The sequence below is a fragment of the Amborella trichopoda genome, chromosome 2 (assembly GCF_054954075.1).
Source record: "Amborella trichopoda isolate Santa Cruz 75 chromosome 2, AtrichopodaSantaCruz75HAP2 v2.0, whole genome shotgun sequence".
Taxonomy (NCBI): domain Eukaryota; kingdom Viridiplantae; phylum Streptophyta; class Magnoliopsida; order Amborellales; family Amborellaceae; genus Amborella; species Amborella trichopoda.
Genome location: NC_142337.1, coordinates 47037974 through 47052037, shown reverse-complemented (window position 1 = coordinate 47052037; position 14064 = coordinate 47037974). Strand labels below are relative to the sequence as shown.

The 14064-nt window shown below is 37.8% G+C and overlaps 1 protein-coding gene across 2 annotated transcripts in view; it reads left to right on the top strand.

Annotated features, from left to right (window-relative positions):
* The window catches only part of FH (frataxin-like protein), a 43197-nt gene extending 29588 nt beyond the window's left edge, over positions 1–13609 (top strand). For both annotated transcript variants that reach the window (XM_006833031.4, XM_088860139.1), the window contains exon 5: positions 13233–13609. In XM_006833031.4, the coding sequence (XP_006833094.2) occupies positions 13233–13377 (145 nt within the window). In that variant the 3' untranslated portion in view covers positions 13378–13609. The remainder of the gene's footprint in view (positions 1–13232) is intronic.
* The last annotated feature ends 455 nt before the right edge of the window (positions 13610–14064 follow it).

The window sequence follows — 14064 nt, the reverse complement described above, 5'->3', positions numbered from 1 at the left end:
CTTATTCCTCAACTCTTAATAATCAAAGTATTTCCATGGAGGTCCACCCACCAACAAGGGCTGGACCACCCAAGTCCAAGACCTCCCATTTGCCCCTTAGTGGGTGTGCATAAAGATGTCCATCCCCTAATCTCAATCGGCAATATGACATAATTCAATAACTCTCTCATCTGCTATCAAGGAAATGCGTCATGAGACCTTAAGGAGCAGTGCTTCTCTGTAGAGAGAACTACATTAAGTTTCCATCAAAGTAATGTGGAACATCCCTTCTCACTATCTAAAACAACTTCATGCTGCCATAGACACACTTGGCCATACCAGATTAAGCATCTCCAATCTAATCCCTCGCGAGCTATTAAATGCTCAAGAGACTGCTCAACCTCTTCGTACACACACAATTAGATTGTCCAGGAAAAATAGTTCTCATGCACACCAAGATTCCTCTACAAATAATATAATGTACTATATTATACTTTTTCAAAACATTTTGCAAAAGAACATCCTGGATAAAATTTTTATATCGTTGATCTGCTGATGGTCATCATATTGTGCATTGGTTCCTTGGGTACGAATTGCTTGATCTGCTGATGGGCATCATGTTGTGCATTGGTTCCTTGGGTACCAATTGCTAAAGGTCTTCTCTTGACCCTACTGTTATTCCGTTTTGCCTTAAACCACTTTGTTAGTTATGCTGTCTCCCAGCAGAATAGCGTATGACCAGGGGTAGAAATGCTTAGGGTACCCAGGGTCACGTGGTGAACGGCTATTCTTGCACGGTGTTATAGGGAACATGGATCATCATATACACCTCTCTTTATGGAGTAATGACAGTCTCACTAAGCTCATGTGGTATAAGTCCCACATTATGGTGTAGAAAATTCAAACTACTAGGATTATATATTATGACTGTTTCTTTTCCTTTCAATGACACCTCACACCTAGTGATACCCAATCTCTATGTGCTATGTCTTACTATGATACTTGGGATCCTTTGCGAGAAAGCCAGTGCCACCACGTCGTTACAAAACATGCTCACAGGATCTCCAACACTCAATATGATCCCTAGAGCTTGTAGGAACCATCTGAGCCATAAGCCCTCTTGTAATGTTGCACATCAACCCATATACTTCCATCTTACTCATGTCTCTTGTTTGTTGCACTGATAAATCTCTCCCACTCCCAGAGTGAAGACATTTCCTAATGTCAACAATCTAAGTCTAGATCATCCATCCAATTAGATCTACTCTATCCTCACAGTTGGAGATCATTTCCCATAAAGTTCCACGAGTAGTCTATGGTTCTCTAGAGATATTGCAACATTCAATCCTTGACCTGCCAGTGCTCTAGACTTGGATTACTTTGATAGCTACTTTGACAAGTCCTACAACACATCTGTCACATCCTTGTTGTGGACATACATATTGAAGTAGTATCAGGGGAATCACACAAGGTATGAAAAATAAGAAATTTAAAAATACCTTACAGAATCTTTCATTTCACCTTGGGAAAACTCCCACTTACTACAAACTATAAGAAATACAATTCATACTTTGAGCTTTACAACAACAATGCCCGCATACTTTGATCATTGCTCTTTACAATTCAAATGAAATAAAATATATCAAAGTAAAAACTAAAGTAACAATGTCAATGAGCTTAATGTATCCAATGGGTTGCTGATTTCAAAACAACCACTGTGCGAATACCGCAACGGTATGATCACAACCCTTGACTATCACTCACAATTGATAGCACAAGAAGGGTGCGTTTTTTATCTAACCTCAGGAAGCAAACAAATCACTACATGATAAAATTCTGTTTCTCATAAAAGGTCCAAAATAAACATTGATTTGGACATAGGACCATGCAAGCCAAATGAGGGAGAAAACGGACCCTAAACAAGTTCAAAATGGAGTAGTCTTGGCTCTAAGGTTTGGTAGAAAGTTCCAAACTACTATAGGGTCAAAAGTGGTGAGCTTGGTGCATGGATCACACTAAATGCTCACTGTTGTGCATCATATCATTGCATTTCCAGCAGCATTGAAGGGACAACAGTTTTCATTTAATAGCTTAGGAATTACGCCAACAAAATGAACAATGATCATAGGGTATTTAATTCTGACTCTACAACACTTCAAGAACAAGGTTAGATCAATATACCTCACTGTTATAATGAGTTTCCAGCAGCTCAAGTTGCCATAACAGTAGCCTCAAAGGATGAAGAAGTGCGTGGGAAGAATTCAATGGTCACACTTTGATCATGCTTGAAAGGGGTGCATTTATGTGGAAGGCAACTAGCATAAATTTTGGATTAAGAGTAAGGATCAATGAAGTGGGAGGTGAGGCTGTTGAGGGGAGAAGTTGGTGTTTCAAAATAAAGGCAAGCAAGCAAAAATTGGATGGGAAGAGATCCTATTTATAGACTTTTCTTGTAGGGTATACATCTTAGATTATATCTCAACCACCCATAGAGTAATCCAAGGGTTGAGAGTGGTAAAAAACCTAGCCTAGTCAATCGCTATTAATTACTATCCCATGGATGGTGATAATTGAGTACACCCTTATCTTAAGAGCACATAATATCTCCACAAATTTTCAATAATATCTTAAGTGCCCTTAAACCCTAATTTTCAAAATCAACTTCTTTTTAACCATTGATTTTTCAATCATCAAATCTCCACTTGAGATTTAATAGGATCTTTATAAAACCCTAATGAGGGTGGCGTGCCACCCCTTGCTTCATTAGAAACTTGCTTCACACTTAAGCTTATGTAAAGTCATAATCAAAGGGGGGACATTACATCACCTTATGTTATGGTGTGCCCCTTTTATCTTCTTCACACCAATTAAATTCTTCCATTTCAAATATCTAAGGGATTTTCAAATCACAAATTAAGGAATTTAATCAATTTATAAAAATGTGAAATCTCTATACTCCCACATGTGAATACACACATGTCACCACACATGTGCTATAAACCACATTATACTTATCAATGTTATGTCTCATATCCAAACTAGGGCTCCACATCAAGGGTTAGGGTTTCCACCTCATGCCCATTGGGTAATGACGTGGCTGCTCTATGGGATGCACGTGTGGTGCACATTGGCCATTTATGTGCCACAAACCACATGTGCGGACATCCTTAATTAACACAACAATTTTGACAAAGCATTTTTCTTTTGAAATAAAATTCTCAAAAATTATCTAAATTTATTATAAATCAATTTTCATCATTTCTTATGAAATAATCATGGTCTGACAATTCTCATAAATCCGGTGTGGAAAAACCGGTTCCACAAGAGGTTGAGCTGTATGGTACTTCACTGGGCTAGTTTAAAAACCCAATCCAATTTCTCAGAACAACCCAACAGGCCCCTAGGAGTCACAGACTTCAGTCCGGACATGAGTGGACCTATCAAAGCTAACCAATGGTGGATGGACTCCAGAGTGTTCAGTGGATTACAGGTGCCCCTCAAGGACATGCATTCTTGCGAATGCAGGGGTCCTCTTAGCACTCGTGCACAATTATGCTAGGTGGATCTTACCTCATCAGAACAACTTCCTAAAGTGCGACTGTCTGTGCACATGATGTGAGCAAGCTACATATGTCAAGGTTTTGAGCTTATGTCCTCTTACAACCTAGTTATGCTCACACAGGGCTTATACACAACATATCTCAAACAAACTGGAATCCGCTGATCCCCAAGCCTTGGCTCACATGACATGAGGCGATCACAATCATATTGACCATGACTAGCGGAAAAACACTAAAACCGCTCAATTCTTAAAATGGTTCAAGAGCCTCATCTCACTCAAACAGGGTTATTTTGGCTTATCCGGATCCAGTACGCCAGGATACCGGTAGCCATCATGTTCCTCATCACGCCCACTGTGACTCTGAATAGTGCTGACATTGCATATAAGGCCTTGAAAGGCCATATATCCAACACATGATTGCCCATTATAGTTTTACAGGGTGCATAAATCATCTTTTTCATTTATCAGCTTCAACCTATGGATAGAGATTCAGATTAAGCACGTGATCGCTCTTGATAAGAATAGCAATAGACCTTCCATCATGCATTATTAATTGTTCTAAGGTTTTCCTATTGTGAGTCACTTAAGAAAAAGTTAAGAAGCCGCTTAAAATGACTGTGAATGATCTCAACATCGAGCACATGATACACTTTACCCATCAAAATTGGAGGACAACCACTCGTCAGTGGTATCAATCATTTCCTTAGCATTTCTTGCCATTAGGATCTCGTCAACTCATATGAAGATCATAGAACTCTCACTATTCTTAATGAGTGATCCCTTTTAAGAGATGCCTTCTAAACAACCATGTGGTCAAGTTCTAGAGCCTAACTCAGTACAATGGAAAAATCGAGGTGAATTGATACTATTTTCGCCACCAGGGAGAGTGTATCAACCAGTGTTTCAAAAAGTTCTAGGTGGGTCCTAGGTGGCCTGGGGGGCCTAGGCTGACGCCCAGAACCTGGGCGGCCCAGTCGAATAAAAAAAGGATGTCCATTTGAATAAAAAAAGGATATATAGTATAAAAAATAAAAATTAGGTATTTAGGGCACTTACTTTGAGTTTGATTGCTCAATCTTCAAACTTCCACCTCAAAGATGCTTCTAAGGACTGAAAATCTTCTAAAAAACCCCAATAGATATATAAAATATAAAAAATTAAATCTAATATCAATGGGTGATGTTTTGATCAATTTTTGTCAACTTTGAGAAACCCTTCGATCCTAAAGAAATCATCAAAAACTAGTTTTTTGGAGGCTTTCTCTCTCTAAAATGGGCTACAATAAGTTTTAGTCTTCAAATGAACTTAAAACCATCATTCTAACCGTTTATATTTTAAAAAAAAATATCAATACAAAAAAAAAAAATTTTTGCCTCTGGGTGGAGCGCTCGCCTAGGCGGGTTCCGTACCCGCCTAGGTGGAGCACGGGCCCTGGGCGGTCGCCCAGGGACTGCCGCCCAGATTGGCCGCCTAGGCTTGGGCGATGCGCCCAGGCCTTTTGGACAGCCTAGGCGCTGGGCGGTCCACTTTTGAATCACTGGTATCAACAATTGAGTTAACCCTTTTGCCACTCTTCTGGCTCTGTGCTTTGTTTATAGTCCCACCGGCCTTTTTATTAATTTTCAGAACCTAATTGTTCTCAATGGCCTTTTGGGAGAAGATTTACGAGTTCTCAGACTTGATGTTCTCCATGGAACTAATCCCTTAATTCGTTGTGGCAATCGAATTGCTAGCAACAAATGATCTCAGTGCTTCCTAATATGAACCCAATTCATCCTCATCAATGGAAATACAAGTCAGAGTTTCTCCCTCAATTCCAAAGCATCTCTAGGGAATTCTGACACATGCATTCCTACGAGGCATAGGAAACAATAGTGGTTCGTTCCCATTGTCCTCGACGACCGTGGGAATATTCCACCATCATCCTCTAGGGGACGAATCTCGTCACCATTCTTAATTTGAGATCCAACCATCTCATATAGATTTGCAATTATCCCAGACCACCTCATGCTTAGGAACTTCAATTCAACGAAATCTACATAACAGGATTCAACTCATAGGATTCAACACTCTCTCAGGTCATCCTCTTCATACTCATAACCTAGGACATACCCATTAGAGTTCTCAAGACATCTAACACGGTTTTATACTATGGACCTCTAATTTAGCGAGTGTCACATGGGCACCAGCACGGGTGTTGTATCTAGTACGAGTATCGACTATCGAGTATGCCGGCCCAAAAACCCAGTATAGCATTGATGTGTTTGTACATTTATATACACACACAGATATGTGTGTGTGTGTGCGTGCGCGTGCGTGTGCATGTGCGTGTGCACATGCGTGTGTGCATGCGTGTGTGTGTTACATAAGTACATTAATTGATTTCAATTTTTTTGGGTGAATAATTAATTTGAAATTAGAAGCTTGCAAATTTAAATTGCATGATAGAGTAATTTCCATTTTGGATTATAATGCAAATTTTGATTTAATAAATTAAATCTTTTTTTTTTTTTTATAGAAGATGGTTTTATTTTGAGTCCATATTCACCCCTATAAAATATGGCAATAAATTATATTCAGTTAAGGATATGCATATGATAATTATAATAATATATTCAAAAAATCTTTATAATAAGACTTTTATGCACTAAAGGGCATGCATATTTAGTCCCACCGGCCTTTTTATAAATAATATGCACCCCAAAAATCTATCGGAGAAGGTCGTTTTAATGTTGAAAAACCCTCTAATTGACATCTCAACATCGAGATGTATGAATCTGAAAACAAAAAAAACGAGATTTTGAGTCCCAAAAATAGTGCATCTTGCAGCACATTATCTAGACCGTCTATTTTCAAGATTTTCATATGTTTATAGGTCTACTTGATTTTAACAATTTTTGGAGTTTAAAATTTTATAATTAGATGTAAAAATAGATTTCAGAAATCTTAAAAATTTTTTACACCCAAATTACATGTTATGATAAAATTTGGAGGTGTGCCTTTTTTTGGATTGTTTAAGGTTGCAACGTTATAGAAACCACACCCTAAAGATATACATGTACTTAATTGTTACTTTTTAATTATTGCTTTCTAGATAATAAATGCACCGTTAGGCATTTATGGCATTTGACTTTAGTATACAATGAATAAATATATAAGTTATACATATTCCATATTTATGCATACTGTTAATGCATGGCATGGTGTTTATTACTTGTAATGCCATCTCAAATGCTCATGGGTTCAAGTCCCACAAATGCACTTCCATTATACAACAAAGAGGACACTGGGATTGACATGTAATGTGAAAGTGTCGACACGCCATGTCAGAATGATAATTTCGGTGACACTTATGGACAGTGTATCGGTCATGTGTCTAGACGGTCAGCACGTGTCCAAGTGTCGATACGTGTTGACATGCTGTACTAGAGAAAATATGGGGTGTCTGGGTAACACTGAATTTAGCTTATTGTCAAATAAAATTACACAAAAAGATTGAAAACAACATAGGATGGGTTCTTCATAGTCCATAACTTCTTTAGGGGATTTTAGACAGAGATTTTACTCAAGATGTATACAGAGTTAGCAGAGCATTTTCGAGGAGCTCACATAAACACTAGCTTATGCTATTGTGGACAACACCATGTCCAGTAGGGTACGATTCTTTCTCTCTGCAACACTGTATGCTGCGAGTACATGATACCATTTCCTGGTGACGATTCCCACAACCCTGAGAGAATTGTCCCAGAAAATTCATGTGACATTAAGTGTAGTTATTGATGGCACGACTATTCATCAAAGAAATTGATGAAGTACTGAGATTTGTAACGGGCTTTTACATTAAAGGGAACACATATCTAGGTGAAAGATATCTATAGCTCTTTTGATCACTATACCTTACAAAGGAGTTTTCTAATAGGTTTCACCACTGAACAAGGTTTTGACATAGGTATGTTCTCTTTGGTTAATGATCTATCTATGAGAAAGACCCACGAAAACAAGTAGTCACGCACAAGGTATTTCAAAACACAAGAATGTCCTATCGGAGAGGGTCTGGACACTGAGAGCGGGCTCGTCCTCGTCTTAAGAGCATGGCGCATATAATAAAGCAAGATGGTCTAACCGGAACAGACAATCGCATTAAGTCAAGGCTAACTTTTTCATTTGGAGCGCTTAGCTTGCCTCACCTCATTTTTCTATTGTTACCCTCAACCTCCATATCCTCGTTCCTCCTGGGAATGTTGCCACTAGGTTTACTTTGTGTTTGTCAATGCCACTGGGCCCACCCACCTTAGTAAACATAATGGTGTTGCTATCATTCACAGAGTGATGCCCTGTCTCAAAACCCCAAATATTGATATTAGTGACGCTGCAAAAATGTATCATCAATACCTCTTTTTGGTTCCTATGAATTAGAATGTGACCAGAATGCAATACCAACTATTGCCTATCACTTAAAATGATGCTAGGAGCACTCATGTCAGATTTCTGTGATACTTTTTCCTCAAGTGCTCTGCCTTGGAGACATTTGGCGACATATATTTACACATTAAACAGCCCACATGAGTGCGCAATGTGGTATTTGAGGTGCTAGCAAACCAAAGATGTAAGGCTAGGAGGGGAGTCCCACGCTGATGTTTAGGTTCTCCAATACCAGTTGCTTATCAATCGGTACTGGAAAATACAAATATCGAGAAATCTCCCACCATCTAATATTCCCCTTTGAGGATGCTAGGGACGAAATCCTTATGATGCCTTAGCAATCCATGTCTGTGAAGAAACAAAGAGAAGATGACAATCACATGGATGATTTTGTTTATTTATGCATGGTTACACAATCACATAAAGTATCATTTAAACTTGCACTCTCATGAGTCTTCGAGAATTGCGTTAGTCAAAATATTTGCATAGAAGATTTTGCACAGCTATTCTAGCCAGTGCTAGTAATCTTCATCAAGTAAGATTTTAGAGGCTCGACACCCAACTCTTGTCATCAATTGAGCATTTGCATTCTTGGTAAAAAATCCCACTAAAAGTGCAATCTAATGATGGTCAATTCCCATAGCAACCCCCAGAATCAGATTGGTTCAACATGGCGGGTTCATATGCTGCACGAAAAAGAGTGATGTGAACGCATACAAGAGTTTTTGGCTGAAATCAGGGCTTTAGAAGCAGAATTAGCAAGTGGGATCTTGATGGTTGCATCCGGCTTCGTGAGCTACCCCGAAAACATATATAATTTGTCCTATTTTGACACCTGGAGGCAAAGATATCCTCATTTTAAGTTTGAGGCTGCACCTGTGGCTGCAGCCGCACCATGAAAACCTCTGTGTGCGGCGACCTCATCAAAAGTTAGTACGGCGGCGACCGCATTTAAAGTCTGTATACACTAAAAGTGCATTCGGCCATAGCGGCACCAACAGTGTGTACAGCCATGGCCACACCAGAATGTGGATGCTCATGGCTGTGTAGAAAATTGTGTGGCCTCAAGGGGGCAAACGTGTGCTGCAAACAAATGTGACATGGCCACAAGTGGGGTTCGCTCATGTAACACATTGGGGGTCAGGGGTCTGCCCTTTCAGACGTGCCACTCACGTGTGGCAATGTCATACACCAATAGTAGATACTGTAGGCATCCCCATGCAGCAGAAATAATTACAAAACTAAAAAATACAAGGATCAAACAGAGGTTACATGCCTAATTTCCCTTTTTGAAATTGATTGCTCCATTTCACTCGTCGAGAGTTCGATGTCTCCCCCTTATCTCTACATCTTTTAATTACTAAAAATCAGGAAGATGATTCACAATGCAAATCCCAAGCCTCGATGGATGGCCCGATAGTTTTCACTTTTGCCCGGAGAGGTTTGTTGTTAGGGTTTCTTGGAAAGCGACGATAGAAACGAACTTGGGTCTTTCCTACACTTTTCAGAGAGAGAGGTTCGAAGTCTTGGGAACTATTACGTGCAACCAACCACTTTCCCTCTTTACAACCCTCTTACAACCCTCTTTTTAAAGAGGTCCCCACTCCCATGATTCTCTCCACATGTAGTTATCCAAATCTAGTTAATTAATTATAATTGCCATTGGGATGGCTCAAATCAACTGTTCTAAGAGTGTATGCTAATATCCTGTTGAGATGTCATGACATTATGGAGTAGTTCATTATTGAAGTTTTTGACTCTCATAACTCTTAACAAGTTTTATTGATGGTTGTAGTTTTCAAATTTTGCAGTTGAGAACCATATTTTAAAAATTAGTTATCCGTCTTGGAATCGCTCAAGATGGATTGGTTTTCAGTGGGGATAGGTTCGGGTCCCCTACAGAATTGGGGATTTGGACCGGTTTTCCAGAACTCATCCAATTTGACATAGAACCAAGCGGTTCTTTCAAATTATCGGTCGTCTTTGACAAATTCCTTTTTTTTCTTCGCTTTACAAACCAAAATATAAAAATTTTCAATTTTGTCTCATTGCGTCGCCAAATTCTCTCAAATTTCTCCCAAATTGTTCCCTCTCTCATTGACCTACAATAGCCCTATAAACATTTTTAGATCAAAACAAATTTTGGGTGATATTGAGAGATCAAAACTCCTCTTTTTTAGGTCAAACCCTAATTCGCCTTTTCTTGAGTTTCTACCTCATCTTGCTGCACTTTCTTCAAAGTTTGTCTCAAAGGCTTCTTTTTCTAGTGTTCCATAGATCTAGAATAACTATTTCATCATTTCATATAACATTTGTACTGATTTGGATTTTCATGCTCGGTTCTGTTTTTCACTAGTTTTTTAATGTTCTTTTCAAATCTATCTTTTTAGCTTGCTTTCTCTTATTTCATATCTATTTTGTGTAAAATTTGTCTCAAAATATGTCTCTCAGCCAATTGAAACTTTGTGTTAAAAATCAGAGGTTTTGGAAAAACTGTGCTCAGATCTATCAAAATAGCCTATGTTCTGAATTTCAAATGATTTGCAATATGTTTAATTACAGAATATATGGAATGCAAGTTTAGTAATAATTGGAGTAGAGATGAGGAAGTAGTTAAGATTGATGGCTTGGAAATACCAAAAAGAACGCACTTTTGATATCTTGGGTCAATAATGCAAGAAAATGAAGAGATTGAGGGAGCTTTCGTATATGGAATTAGAGCTGGGTAGGCAAAGCAGAGATGTGCAATCGGAATTTTATGTGATCAACGCATACCAATGAAGCTGAAGGGCAAGTTCTATAAGATAGTTGTGAGACCATCTTTGCTCCATGGGGAGGAATGTTGGGTGGTCAAAAAACAATAAACCCATAGAATGAGTGTAGATGGATTAGTGACAAGACAAGAAGGGACAGAATTCAAAATGAATACACTCGAGAAAATTTAGGTTTGGCACTAACCAATAGGCGATAAGATGAGAGATAATAGACTTAAGTGGTACGAGTTAGTTCAAGTGGAAGGCTCAAAAAGGGAAAGTGATAGGCCTAGATGGACATGATTGGAGGTAGTGAGAAAAGATATGGGAATTTATGGCCTCATTGAGGGTATGACCCTTAATAGAGCAGAATGGCGGACTAGGATTCATGCAGCTAACATTAGTTGGTTGGGAAATGATGATTTAAACATATTCATATCTATATTTTTAAATAAAGAAAAATAAAATTCCATGATTTTACTGTCATTTTCTTTTTTCTTTTTTTTTTTAACTGAAAAAAAAACTTGACAATTTATTTCTCAAAAAAAAACCCTAAAAATTTAGCTTCCTTTTTCTTTTCTTTCGAATTTTTCTTCTACAATTTCATCTTTTTTTAAAAAAAAATTATTTTTTATTTTTTAAAACTTTGTAAGGAAACCGCTTGAACTAGCGAGCCAGATCAAACTGTTACGAGTTGGCTCAGAGTTGGTAGATCATTGGTTTGACCCACTGGTCTGAATTTTAGAGCACTAGTTTGAGAACTCTAGCAAAATTGATGTGACACACAAGGATATCTTCATAGTGGTTTTATTTTTGGTGGGAGCTTGAGTTGTCTATTGCCCCATGTTTGTGTCTCTCTCTCTCACTATATATATATGTATTATTTTTGGTGGGAGCTTGAGTTGTCTATTGCCATGTTTGTGTCTCTCTCTCTCACTATATATATATATACATACATATATATATATATATACATACATATATATATATATGTATATATATATATATATATAGAAAAAGATAAAGTGCGCAGCTAGTGTAGATAAGCTAAATGCGTCAACGGTCCAGATTGAATCTAGGCCGATCTGATGATCACGGATGTCCGGCAGTGTTTGAATTTTAAATTTTTTTCTACAAATCCAAATCACTTGACATTTTAGGCGTGTTCTTCAAAAATAGGCGAATCCACCAAAAAATCTTAAAAAAATATTTTACATAAAAGTTTTTGACCAAAATACCCCTGAAACTTTGTAGGGTTATTTTGGTCAATTTTTTTATGTAAAATATTTTTTTAATATTTTTCGTAGATTCACCTATTTTTGAAGAACATACGCTTAAAATCTCAAGTAACTTGGATTTGTAGAAAAAAATTAAAATTCAAACACTACTGGACACTACCGGGCAACCATGATTGTCAGATTGGCCCAGATTCAATCTGGGCCGTTGGCGCATTTAGCTTATCTACACTAGGGTGCACACCATATCTTTTTCCTATATATATATATAGTGTCTATGATTAACCCCCCGCAAATCCCCTACCCCACATTTAGTATGGCGAATGAAGTGTTAACTTACTTTAGTTACCTATTTCTTTATTCCATGCTTATAAAATGAATATCGGTATTTTTCTTTATCGAAAAGGTATAATTGATATTTTCGCTACAAGACAAGGGTAGTTAAAGATTGAAACTCTAGGTGGTTTAATGATATAAATTTCTTTTGTTGAAAAAATAAAAATAAAAAATGCCCTCAAAATGTAAAGTACCCTTTGTCTTTTAGTAAAAATATCATGCCTTTTGAATGACGATAACACCATTATTTTATTGGCATTTGATTAAAAAAAGGGACCACTAAAGGAATTCAATTGTTCACACCCTGTTCTAAATGTAACTTTTAGTATTGTAAGGAGTGTAACTACAGAAAAACCAATATGGGTTATACATGTGTGTGTGCGCACTCATGCCGGGTAAATTAGGATATGACTGGCGATTTATTTTTTTCCTTGTTTGCATGGCGTGCTGAATATGTGGGTTATTTTTGTTGTTCTACAACATTCCATACATATTCATGTCAGGGTATGTTTGCAGTTCTTCAAGAAGTGGTTTCTTTGTTCCACCCAAAGCGTGGTCATGAAAAATAACAAATGCAAACTGGCTTGGAATCATCATCCATTTTTTTGTGGGACTAGCAGAAACTTGGGTGCCAATTGCAATCCCCCAATATTTTTCTAGTTGTCCCATGGTGGCTGTTTTTGGATTGTCATACACATTTGAATATTGCACATCTTTCTTTTTGTTTTTTCTTTTGGAAATTAAATATTTCTCATCTTTCAGTTATTTAATAGCTAGCATGGTTCAGACAGAAATTTCTGGTTGTGTTTTGGTCATATCATATTCTAATTTTCTGTTGGTTACACACATGACAGTTACTCTTGTAGTGTACATTGCGGATACAAAATGTTTGATCTATGTTTGTGAAGCTTTACATGGTCTACTCATTGTGCTTTTCTTACACAGTGGACCATCTAGGTTTGATTGGGATCGGATGAGTCAAGCATGGGTCTACAGGCGGACCCTGGCCAATTTGTTGCATCTTCTAGAATCAGAAGTAAGCCAGCTATGTGGTGAACCTATTTGCCTGTCCTTACCTATCAAAGCTTAAGGACAACTAGGTACTGTCTGTTTCCATTACCACATGGATCTTTCATGGATTATGAGATTCTTAGATATTTTGGTTTAAACAGTTTCCATGTAACCTTGAATAGAGACATTTGGAAAGATCACATGTACGTCTCATTTGTCTATCTGGACTCTCGACTTAATTGAGGTTGCTTCACATACTTTATTATATTATGATTAATGAAAATTAAGTCTAGATATTCGTGAAGCACAAATATCCAAATTCAGTTTGTCCATTAAACTTTGGGAAGGTCCGTATGTATCATGCAAAGCTTTGGTTGTAATGCAGGGGGTGGATGGAAGTAAACTTTGTTCTACCAATTTTTTTAGCTGAAGAAGTTCTTACGTTCCTTCAGACAAAGCGGTCCAAATTTTCTGTTCTGATTTTCAGTGTTGGAAGTCAAAGAAAACTTTGGCACTCCAAATATTTCTTTGGCCACTAGTTTATTTGAAAGTCTACGGTGAATATTTGGCAGTTTTATGTGCGATACTCTTTTTTTTTTATATTTATTTTATTATAAAGGGGTGGCAGAGGGCCCACCCCTGCCCTTCCAAGTGAGGAGCGCACGAGCCTTAGGGGTGCAATGGCTTAAAAAAGCTGCTGCATTAGCTCTCGTTTCGTGCATCCACGCTCCACCAAAATGCATGTGAAGATCCTTAATGGAGTCGA